This window comes from Mastomys coucha, unplaced genomic scaffold (assembly GCF_008632895.1).
Source record: "Mastomys coucha isolate ucsf_1 unplaced genomic scaffold, UCSF_Mcou_1 pScaffold22, whole genome shotgun sequence".
NCBI lineage: Eukaryota > Metazoa > Chordata > Mammalia > Rodentia > Muridae > Mastomys > Mastomys coucha.
The window spans coordinates 237505005-237517191 of record NW_022196905.1 but is presented as its reverse complement, the minus strand read 5'-3'; the positions used below and the strand labels follow the sequence as shown (position 1 = coordinate 237517191).

At 37.2% G+C, this 12187-nt stretch overlaps 1 protein-coding gene across 7 annotated transcripts in view; it reads left to right on the top strand.

The window, feature by feature from the left end:
* Nucleotides 1-12187, top strand: part of Cdh8 (cadherin 8) — a 377695-nt gene that overhangs the window by 132624 nt on the left and 232884 nt on the right. For all 7 annotated transcript variants that reach the window (XM_031341029.1, XM_031341023.1, XM_031341026.1 and 4 more), the window contains one exon: nt 10726-11020. In XM_031341029.1, the coding sequence (XP_031196889.1) occupies nt 10726-11020 (295 nt within the window). The remainder of the gene's footprint in view (nt 1-10725; nt 11021-12187) is intronic.

The following is a 12187-nucleotide window of genomic DNA, read 5'->3' as shown; positions in this document are numbered from 1 at the left end:
AAAAAAAGTCGTTGTATTAACTCAAATATTCTGCAACTCTTATAATACTTATTTGCATCAATGCATTGCTATTTGTTTTACTTTTCTCAATAAAAGAATAAAAGAAAGAAAGAGACAGAAAGAAAGAAAAAAGAGAGAGAGAGAGAAGAAAGAAAGGAAGGAGGCAAGGAAGAGAAAAGAGAAATAAAAAGAAAGTCAGAAATTAAGAAAAAATGAAAAGAAAGAGGAATGGAGAGAAGAATGGAAAGAGGGAGTGAGAGTGGAAGAAGAGAGTGAATGAAGGAAAGAAAGGTAGGACAAAAGGAGACACACATACAGAGACTTGTGAATCTTATTGAAGCTTAGCAAAGAACATTGAGTTTGCTATAAACCTGGCACCTCATGTTTGTAAATCTGAAAAGTTATGGTCCTGAAGCCAAATGGGAGCATATTTGCCTCATGACTGTCAGTTCCAGTAATGTATTCTTAGATCCCACCTTTGTACTTACTGGCTTAACACACATACTAGCTTGCATTTCTGTCTACTCTGTCTCACAAATTTACAAAATGAATTGCTTCACAGATTGTTTAACATGTCTCTCTCTGTCTGTCTGTCTGCTCATGTGACTCTGTCTTTCTGTGCTAAAATGTGAATAACACAGAACCCCTGATTTCGTGAATTTTACTATTTAAGAATAGTAAAAAGCAATGACTTCCTTTTAGCTGGCTGTATTCCCAGCTGCATACAGTACAGAGTCTCAGTTCGTATGGAGTTCTAAGTTTCCATCTCTGTGAGCACCAGTCCCTATGGCCAGGACAAACTTTCTTCCCACTGGAAGAAGACTCAGTGTGATGTATATGTACCTGTGTCATCAGAGTGCTATACCTATCCTAATGGAAGTTAACAAGAAGCCACTTTACACATTGCTTTGTTTTCCTGAAGCAGATATAATTTCTACTGCAGTCTAGAGACTACAGTGCTTTGTGGTTTTTTCGGTGATTTTGAGATATTTCTTGCTTACTGTTTCAGTTCATAAGGCCAATTCAAAAATGTACATTTAAAATTTTTTTTGGAAACATCACAATTTCAGTAAACTTATATTTTCTCATATATGTGCCTGGAGGAATAATTACCCATTCCCCAAGTTGTTCTTTGCTAAAATCTTAGAGTGGTTTTGTGACTATTGTATTGCCTTATTATGTAATTCAATTCTACAAATTGTTAGCAATTGAGTCACTAAATGAAAAGTAATTTTTATTCTTTAGATTTAGTTTGTAGTAGAGCATTTCAACAAATGAAAGGATTTTCCATAATATATTCTTCAGCATGACATTTTCTCAGTTTTTCTCTGATCTATCATAATCCAGGATGCTTTACTTAATTCTAAAGCATCAGGCATGCTTTATTTATTTATAAGGTCTGAAGTATCAAATGAATGTACTGTTCTCATTGATTATAATTACTTGGCCTCATTAAAATGCTGAAATTTATGGTGGCTCAGCATCCTTTGGAAGATGGTCTGTTGAGTGTAAGAGGATTGAATCAGAAGTTAGAATATTCAAATGGTGATAGTAACTCTTGGTCTGTCATGAAAACACTCTAGAAACACAAAATGAGTTCATGTCATCCTCTTCTTTTTTCCTAATGCACCCTGTCACTTTCATATGTATGTCTATGTATGTATCTGTTCTAGAATGAAGTTTTACATTCTTATCACCTCAAATATTGTGTGAAACTGTGTGGTACCATCTTAATATGGGATGTTTTAATCTATGAATTATAATTTATTCACAGATAGATTGATAGCTCATAGCCCCGTTTCTACCCAGCAGGCAGTATGCCAGATCCTGAGAAGATAGTGTATCATGTAAATTGGTTCAATAGTGCTGAGCTTGTTAACTTGGAGCCAGATAATGTCCATGTAAAACTAGGATACATAAATGGCAGTGATCTCTGCAGCCCATAAACCCCTGTGCAGCCCTTAGATTCTAATAGATGCTGATTTTCTCCTTGCAACTTAGATATTTCCTGGGAAGAAAATAATAAATCAGAGAGGCATTTCCATGATGCCCATTTGAATTGAATAGAATTGCAAAATGAGTTGTGATCTCAGGGATACCTGATTTCAGTGAAAGATGTGATTTTTAACTGTACATAATCCATGCTGTTATCTCATTTGAGTAGAAGATGTAGTCAAAATATCCTGAACTAATTCTGTCAGGTAACTGTAACATAATTTTGTCCTAAATTAATATTAACAGACATGAATTAACTCTAGATTTATGTCTTAAATTAACTTAGTAACCTAGAAAATCCTATGACAAAGAAGAAATTATTTCTTGACAATACATATATACAATCACAAGAACAATGCATGTTCTTACTCTGATTCTATGAATGATAATGTCTACCTATAAGATAATTTGCATCTGTCACTCCCTTTATTAATTTATTCATTACCCAGTCTTCTTGATACACCCACTCACTCTTCCATGAACTCATCAATCTTAGTTCCTACATTGCTATTAAGATTCAAATACTCATTTAGAATGCCCAAGAACTCATGTTTACTACAGAAAACATTTAAGTCTCTGGACTAACTTTCATAAGTTCTTTTGCTACCTTCTTTAAATCACTGTTTTAATAAAATGGGAACTGTTTCTTTCTTCTCCTTCGTTTGCACTCAATCAACTTCACAAATATTTATTGTGCTTGCAAAAGCATGACAGACACATTACTAGGTAAAGAGAATGCAAAGGAGAATAAAGTGCAAATGCCCACAATTCCTTTTTTAATTAGATATTTTCTTTATTTACATGTCATATGATATCTCCTTTCCCAGTTTCCTCTCAAAAAAAAGAAACAACCACAACAACAACAACAAAAAAAACAAAAAACAACAACAACAAGAACAAACCCCTGTTCCCTCCTCCCTCCCTCCCCCCCCCCTCCCACTGCTAGTCACCCCAGTCCCTCCTGCTTATCATCCCTGGCATTCCCCTACACTGGGGCATAGAACCTTCACAGGGCCAAGGGCCTCTCCTCCCATTGATGAGCCACTTGGTGATCCTCTACTATACATATGCTGCTGGAGCCATTGGTCCCACCATGTGTACTCTTTGGTTGGTGGTTTAGTCCACAATTCTTAAAGTACAAATGTGTTTTTTAATTGGGAGATGTTTTGGAAATATATGGAGGATGAATAGAGTGCAATGATGCCAGTTCTCACAATTCAGCACCATCATCAGCAACTCTGGCATGATTCTGTAATTAAAGACTTAATTGTAAAAGACCATGATCACCTCTGGATACTGGAAAATGTGTGCATCTCCAAGAAATGGAGCAATGCCCTTATCATAGCAATGTTTTAGCATTGCTATGACACAATATCTGACCTAAACCACTTATGGGAGGCCAGCTTTGTTTATACTCCTACTTTCAAAGGGTTCAGCTCATGGTTGATTGGCTTTATGCTTGGTCAGCAACTGATGATGATAGATGTGTGGTAGCCTGCGAGCATATCTTCATAAATTATGTTAAGTCCTCCATGTTTAGCAATTATATGCTCACAGTGAACAAATTCCTCCAACTAGATAATTCTAGTAAAGTTTCCAGAGCTTTCCCAATCAGTGTCACCATACAGAAAACAATCATTCGGTATATTAGCACATGGGGCAAACATTTTATTCAAATCCTAATGACAGAACTACAACAACACCAATATTAGTCATCATACTTCTCCTCTGGTTTTTGTTTATCTCCCAGAAAACTGAGACATCAAGAGGAGAGATATTTTCACAACTTTCATCTTTAAAAGGAAGAGTGTAGGGTACATTCTATATGTTTATTAAATGAAGAATAATGTCTTCTTGTGCCATAGCAAGCCCCAGTATCGTGTCCACCAAGGATTATTTTCATGGGGCCTTTATTCTGCTCCAGTTAGTAAAACCAGCTCCTGAGAAAGGCAACATTCACATGTTCAGATTATGCACAACTGTGAACATTTGGTACACTTGGGATGTCTTTAGCATCACAGGCTCTTGTCAGTAGGATGAAGTGATGAATAAAATCATTGCATTAAATGTGCAGGACCTGACAGACATGTGGGAAAGAAGAGCAAAAATAGTAGCTTGTAACTCTGCTTCACCTGACTAAGAGGGCCAGACTTAGAGTCCTAAGTACCCTGGCTAATTCTCAATAACTTATTGTTGTAGACCCACAGTTTTTGGTTATAATTTCAAATTGCTTACCTAGTGTTTGTCCATGTGTATGAGAGAGAAAGGTAGAGATGCAAATGACTCCTTCCAGTATCCTAATATAAAACATAACACAACCTTTTAAAATCCATTAGCCTTTAAAATCTAATACTTTTGAAAGTCCAAGCTCTCTTTACAATGCCCCAAATGTGTTTTAAAAGTGATCTTCTACAAAATACAATTTATATATTTCTTATTCCAAATGGGAAGGCTTGGATTATAAAAAACAATCACAATCGAACAAGACTAAAATATAAAAGTGGAAACCTAAATTCCGTAGCTTTACCATCAGCAGCACAAAAAGTTGTATTACATACTTAGTTAAGCTTTAATTCATACCTGACACTATCTTTGACAGACATCTCCCAATTCTGGCATCTCCATTATCCTGGGGTCTCTATGGCAAATGAGGTCACACCTTCAGCAGTGGGCTTTTCTGGGTTCTCCAGAGAGATTCGAACCCTGTTCCACAATGTTTGGTTTCACAGGTTCTCCATGACCTAGTTGATCTTGCATCCCCAGTGTAAGGACCAAGTGGGGACTCCTACTCATTGCCATATGCATATGCCTGATGGATATGCAGCCTGCTCTCTTTGGACTAGCTTCTAGGTACTGATCCTAAGGAAATACTTTGCTTGTTTCCCAAGAGGTTTTCACCTATACAATGCTAATCTCTTATTAACCAGAGCTGACTATTCAGTCACAGCCTGTTTAATGTTCTGAAGTTCAGTGGAACACATGTTTTATTTACTTAGTGGTACTCTCCTGTGAATCACTGCTAATTTTTCAGCCCCAGCTGATCAGCACATACCGATTCTTAGCAAAATATCATACAGATAGTCCCTAGCCTAATTCCAGTATTTTACCTGCTACCCTCCAAAATGCCAGAGTCCAAGCCTCAACAGTCCCCATTTCCCTTAGCACTCATTCCTTCCAACTCCTACTAGAACAATTCAATAAGAACTGGGTACTTAATGGCTTTCCAGCACAAAGTGGCCCACATTCCTCTGGACACAATAGTAAAGATAATGACAGGTACTACTACTTCTCTGGTACTAAATTCTGTTATAGTTTATTTTTTTGGAACTGTGGCAGTTATCATGACCAAAAAGAACTGAGGGGAGGAAGGGACTTACTTGGCTCATACTTCTACTTTATACACCATTATGGAGGGATGTCAGGGCAGGATGTCAAGAGGGTCTTGAAGCAGAACCCTTGCAGTCATGCTGCTTGCTGGCTTGTTAACAAGCTGATGTGATCAGGTAATCACTTAATTGAGGGGTCTTTCTCAGGTGTTCTTAGCTTGTATCAAGTTGATAGTTAAAGGTCATAGAAGAGAATGCATATAATGTTAATTTTTTCTAGTCTCTTGCAGAATAAGTAAAAGTTATTTAAAATATTTTTCAGATACCTAAATATTCACTTGTTCATGTTTGTGTACCTGTGTGTGTATATGTGTGTATATATATACACATATGTGTCTTACTGTCACATGTGTAAGCCAGAGAACAAGTAACTGGAAGTTCTTTCTCCCACCATGCTGGTTCCGGGGATTTAACTGAAGTTCTCATGTCTGATGGCAAGAGTTTTTATCTGCTTGAGACATTTCACTGGCCTGAGTTATTTGTATCTTTGTTGCAAACAGACATGCCTGGAAAGTCATAGAGTTGTACAAAGTTGAAGAACTTAAAGAATAAAAACGGTCTCGGGTATTTTATATTCAATATAGCCACTTTTATCTTTAAATACTCTCTGGATTAATATATCCTCTCAGGTTCTAAAATCAATCATGTAGATTAGTTGTTATGTCCCTAGAATAACTGAAGCCCAATTAAATCTGTCAATCTCCATAGAACGGATACGAACAGCAATATGAACTAACTAGTACCCTCAGAGCTCCCAGGGACTAAAACTCCAACCAAAGAGTACACATGGTGGGACTCCTGGCTCCAGCAGCATATGTATAGCAGAGGATGGCCTGGTCAGTCATCAATGGGAGGAGAGGCCCTTGGCCCTGTGAAGGTTCTCTACCCTAGTGTAGGGGAATACCAGAGACAGGAAGCAGGAGGGAGGTGGGGTAGTGAGCAGGGGAAGGGAACAGGGGTTTGTTTTAGTTTTTGTTTTTTTTTTTTAATTTACTTTATTTTATTTTTATCTTTTATTTTTTTGGATGGGAACCTGGGAAAGGAGATATTGTAAATAAAGAAAACATCTAATAAAAAGTAAATAAATAAAATAAAAGAACTAACTTTTACTAATGTATTTACTTTTATAAAAAGAAAACAAACTGTGCTTGTTTCTTTGTTCTTCTTATTTTTAAACACACATGATTTAAAAACCTAACATTACAATACAATTGATTAATCAGATGCTATTGATATTAGGAAGAAAATACACTGAAATAATTTCTAGCATAACCAACAATAGGTCAATTTGTTTGGTTTATTTGTTAATTTAAAAAAATTGTGGACAAGTAATACATATGAATCCTCTTGTCTCCAGAATGGCTTCTGTGTGAACAAAAGCCTGTATGAATGATATATTATTCAAATGTTCTTTTTTTAATAAAAATGCTAATGGAAATGTTAAAATGCACATAAATTAAAATGATCATAAATTAGGATTAATATCACATTAATGAATTATAATCCCACATTCATTAAGATAAAGTGGCGTTTCAATATTTGTTCTTGTTCATAAATTTAATACAATAAATGAAAGGGATACATTTTGAGATTCAATAAATGTTTGATGTAATCTTATGCTTCAAATTTAAAAATATTCAAAGGTAAAGGAGGATATCTCAATGCATTTGGGCTCTTTGTTGCTATTTTATGTCTTTTTCATAACCTTTCCTTTTCATTATCGAAGCGCTAAATGCAATTTAAATTGGGTAAGAAAGCAATAGAGCCTCTTCTGAATAAAAGAATACCAGGAAGACACAATGCCCTGTGCATTTATAGGAGTTTCTATCTATAACACAGCTACTACTTTATTATTATTAAATTATTTCATTTATTTACATTCCAAAATTTACCCCCTCCTTGGTCCCTCCTCCCTGAGCTCATCACTTCCCCTGCTGCCTGTGAAAGGGTGCTCCCCTACCTGCTCATCCCCACCTTGTGCATGCAGACAGGAGCCTGGCATTGCTGTCCTCTGAAAGGCTCTACTAGCACCTGACCTAGGCAAATGTAGATACTTACAGTTAACCACTGGATTGAGGTCAGGGACCATGTGTAAAATTAGAGGAAAGACTGAAGGGGATTGCAACCATATAAGAAGAATAAGTGTCAACTAACCGGGACCACTCAGAACTCCCAGAAACTAAACCAAAACACACCTACTTTTTTTTTTAATCTTTATTTATTCACACTCCAGATTTAAGTCCCCCTCCCAGACCACCCTCTGAGTGTTCCAAATTTCATACCTCCTCCCTGTCACTCTGTTTCCATGAGGATGTTTGAAGCTCCACCCTCCACCCCATCAGACCTCTAAACTCCCTGGGGCCTCCAGTCTCTTGAGGGTTAGTTACATCTTCTCTGACCGAACCCAGTGCCTGCAGTTCTTTGCTGTATATGTTTTGGGGATCTCATATCAGCTGGTGTATGCTGCCTGGTTGGTAGTCCAGTATTTGAGAGATCTTGCGGGTCCAGGTTAACTGAGATTGCTGGTCCTCCTCCTCAGCTTCTTCCAGCTTTTCACAGGGGTCAACAGCTTCTGCCCATTGGTTGGGTGCAAATATTTACATGTGCCATCCCACAGTCAAAACTCTGACCCATAATTGTTTCTATTTGAAAGAACTTCAAGGGTAGAAATGGAGAAGACCCTAAGGAAAAAAAGGTTCAGCTACAGGCCCAAGGTGGGATCCAGCTCAAGGGGAGGTCCCAAGGCTGGAGAATATTACTGAGGCTATGAAGCACTCACAAAAAGGGACCTATCATGACTGCCAATCGAGGGGATAACACTTGAAATGTAAATAAATTTAAATAATAATAATAATAATAATAATAATAATAATAATAATAATAATAATAATAATAATATGAAAGACTCAACAAGCAGCCGAAAGACTCAGATGCAGATATTTGCAACTACATCTACTTTTTAAAGAAAGAAATACTCTATATCTCTAGGTGCAAATATCATGACTGTATAGCTAGATATGTAACAAGTTAAACAAAAATATGTGCATTTAATCATTATTTTGCCACATAAAAGTCATTTATTCTACAATAAAAGATTCAAAAAAGAACGCACAGTTACTTATATTTGTTTATTTTTGTTTTATGTGTATAATTGCTTATCTATGCATATGTAGTGAATATCATGCATGCATGGTGTTCTTGAAGGTATAATGGGGCCATCCAATTCCCGGGAATTCGAGTTATAGCTTGTTGTAATCACCCATGTGCTGGAAATTGAAACTTGGTCTTCTGCAACATAGCTCTTGACTGCTACAACATCTCCAGAGTCCCAAATAATATGCATTATTAAAATAATTATTTATTTTAAATCAGGAGGCAACATCTAAATCAGGAGCCTGCCAAGTTTTCATGGGGGAAAACTACATAGCAGAACACTCCTGACTCTATATTATGAACAAACTATAAGGATTATTTTTTATTAGATATTTTTTATTTACATTTCAAATGATATTTCCTTTCCCAGTTTCTCCTCTGAAAAAGAAAAAAACAAAACAAAACAAAAAAAACCTGTTCACTCCCGCACTCCCCCTGCTCACCAATCCACCCTCTCCTGCGTCCTGGCCTTGGCATTCTCCTCATTCCCCTACACTGGAGCATAGAACTTTCACAGGAACAAGGGCCTCTCCTCCCATTGATGACCGACTAGGCTATCCTCCGCTACATATGCTCCTGGAGCCATGGGTCCCACCATGTGTACTCTTTGGCTGGTGGTTTAGTCCCTGGGAGCTCTGAGGGTACCGGTTAGTTCATATTGTTGTTTGTCTTAAAGGGCTGCACACCCTTCAACTCCTTAGGTCCTTTTTGTAGCTCCTTCATTGGGGACCCTGTGCTCAGTCCAATGGATTTCTATGAGCCTCTATTTCTGTATTAGTCTGGGACTGTTAGAGCCTCTCAGGAGACAAATATATCAGGCTCCTGTCAGCCAGCACTTGCTAGCATCCCCAAGAGTGTCTGGATTTGAAGATTGAATATGGGAAGGATTCCCAGGTGGGGCAGTCTCTGGATTGTCCTTCCTTCAGTCTCTGGTCCATAGTTTGTCTCTGCAACTCCTTCCATGGGTATTTTGTTCCACCTTCTAAGAAAGAACAAAGTATCCATACTTTGGAATTCCTTCTTCTTGAGTTTCTTGTGGTTTGTGAATTGTATTTTGGTATTTCAAGCTTCTGGGCTAATATCCACATATCATAGAGTGTTTTTATCATGTGTGTTTGTTAGTGATTGGGTTACCTCACTCAGGATGATATTCTCTATTCCTCTCTCATATCATACATCCTTACTGAAGAATCCCTTCCTTTTCCCTACTCTCCCTACTTCCCCTCTCCCTCAGATCCACTGCCCCTCCATTTACCTCCCATAAAGAGCAGGCCTCCCAGTGATATCAACTGAATGCTCTGTAGCAAGATGCACATACTTTCACATCAAGGCTGCAGACAGCAACCCAATAGGAGGAAAGAGTTTGTAATTCTGCCTTACTCAGCACCTACCTATGCTTGTAAGGCCAAGGTTTTATTTTATATCGAAAAATCAAAAACTTTGTTAAACCAACGCTCATTGATGTAATCTCTCCTGGATCTGCACTTCTGTTGAACAGTTGCCATGTGCCATAAAGTTCCATGCTTTTGCTTGAAAATGTTGTATCCTATAATGTGGGAATCACTTCCTGGACTGTAAAAATTATTGAGAATTAAAGAAGAAAATGAAATTTTTAGGTATAAAAGTTGAGTTGTTGAATTTTTTGTCATAAGTACAGGAGCAATCGGATCAAACTATTGGCCCACTCCATTTGATTTTATCAAATATAAACTCTGCAGAGATTTTGTGCCATATTGGCACTCTAGTTTTAATATCTTCTATTAAATAATTCATTTTTAAATTAAATTTAATATTTTACCTTAAACTTGAATAATGGTTTTTACCTCATTGTACTTCATAAAATATTGCACTGATAACTTGTGCATGTGTGATTGTGTACATGTATCGATAATTCAAAAACCATACACTCAATTTTGTGCTCTCTAGAATTTCTTATCATTTTGAAAGCATGCAACTTTATATTAAACCATTTTGAGTGCTTTTTAGAGGCTAGTCTAGATGAAGTTCATTATGTTTTATTGTATCATGCTGTGAATGCAAATGTATATACTGTTTGTACAGCTTTGCTTAGCAGAGACTGAGGAAGTAGTGTAAAAAAGAATTGATTTGACACACAACCAAGAGTCAGTTAAATAATTCCGAAGATAATTTAGCTGTCTCCACAACTAACTCCTGCTACTTTTCATTTTAGCTACACACAGATCTGGATCCAGGAAGCAAAAAAATCAAGTATATCCTGTCGGGTGATGGAGCTGGCACAATCTTTCAAATAAATGACATAACTGGAGATATCCATGCAATCAAAAGACTTGACCGAGAAGAAAAGGCTGAGTATACGTTAACAGCTCAGGCAGTGGACTGGGAGACAAGCAAACCTCTTGAGCCTCCTTCTGAATTTATTATTAAAGTTCAAGATATCAACGACAATGCACCTGAATTTCTCAATGGACCTTACCATGCCACTGTTCCAGAGATGTCCATTTTGGGTATGTATCCTTCTGATTTCTCAGATTTGTTAAGGGTCATCTTTCAAATAGCTCTTGGCATCAAGTCTGGCATGTTGCTGAATAAAAGATATTTATTTCCTACTTATCTTTCACTTGTATTTTTAAATTCCCTTCCTTGGAGCACATTCCACAGCTCAATAGCTTTAGTCCCTTAGTGATAGAGACTGACTGACAGAGGAAGGTTTTTTTTTTTTTTTTTTAAATAGTGCTTCCTTTTTTTTTAAAAAAAAAGATTTATTTTATTTATTTTATGTGTATGAGTATACTGTAGCTGTACAGATGGCCGTGAGCCCTCAAATGTGTGGCTGCTGGGAATTGAACTCAGGACCTCTGCCGGCCCTGCTTGCTCCGGCCCCACTTGCTCCAGCATAATTCACTGTAGCTGTCTTCAGGCACCAGAAGAGGGTGTCAGATCTCATTATGGGTGGTTGTGAGCCACCATGTGGTTGCTGGGATCCGAACTAAAGACCTTCGAAAGAGCAGTCAGTATTTTTACCTGCTGAGCCATATCGCCAGCCCCTAAATAGTACTTCTTACCTGGCACTATTTCAATAGGTTTATTTGCATTCCTGTCAAAGACAAGTATTGCTACTGAGACAGATTTTTCAAGATTTGTTCCGACATGCCAAGCTAATACTACTGATATTTGGTTCATGTTTAATTATTTGTTTGTGTATATTCTCATGTAGATGTATTATACAGAGGCATAGGAAACTATTTAAGACTAGAGTCAAAAAGATACTGGCCTAACTGAATGGGATGAGTCTATGGTGGGTTATACAATCACATTCACCAGACTTTCTCTTTTATGGCTAATTGACATTAAGTGCATGGTTTCTACATGTCAACACTACCACCATTCACTCATTCTTACCTTCTCTGGGTCATTGATATATTTATTATGTAAAAAAAGCAGAGCAATATGCTTTCAGGAACATGATTTTAGTACACACTCTACACATAGGTCTGATGATCTATTCTTTAACCCAAGCTTTCATAGAAGATCTCCCAAATCTCAGACCACTTAATAAAAAGGGAGAGTTTTGAGGATACTAGTTATTTCATATTGTTGTTCGTGCTAAGGGGCTGCAAACCCTTCAGCTCCATAGGTCCTTTCTCTAACTCCTTCATTGGAGACCCTGTACT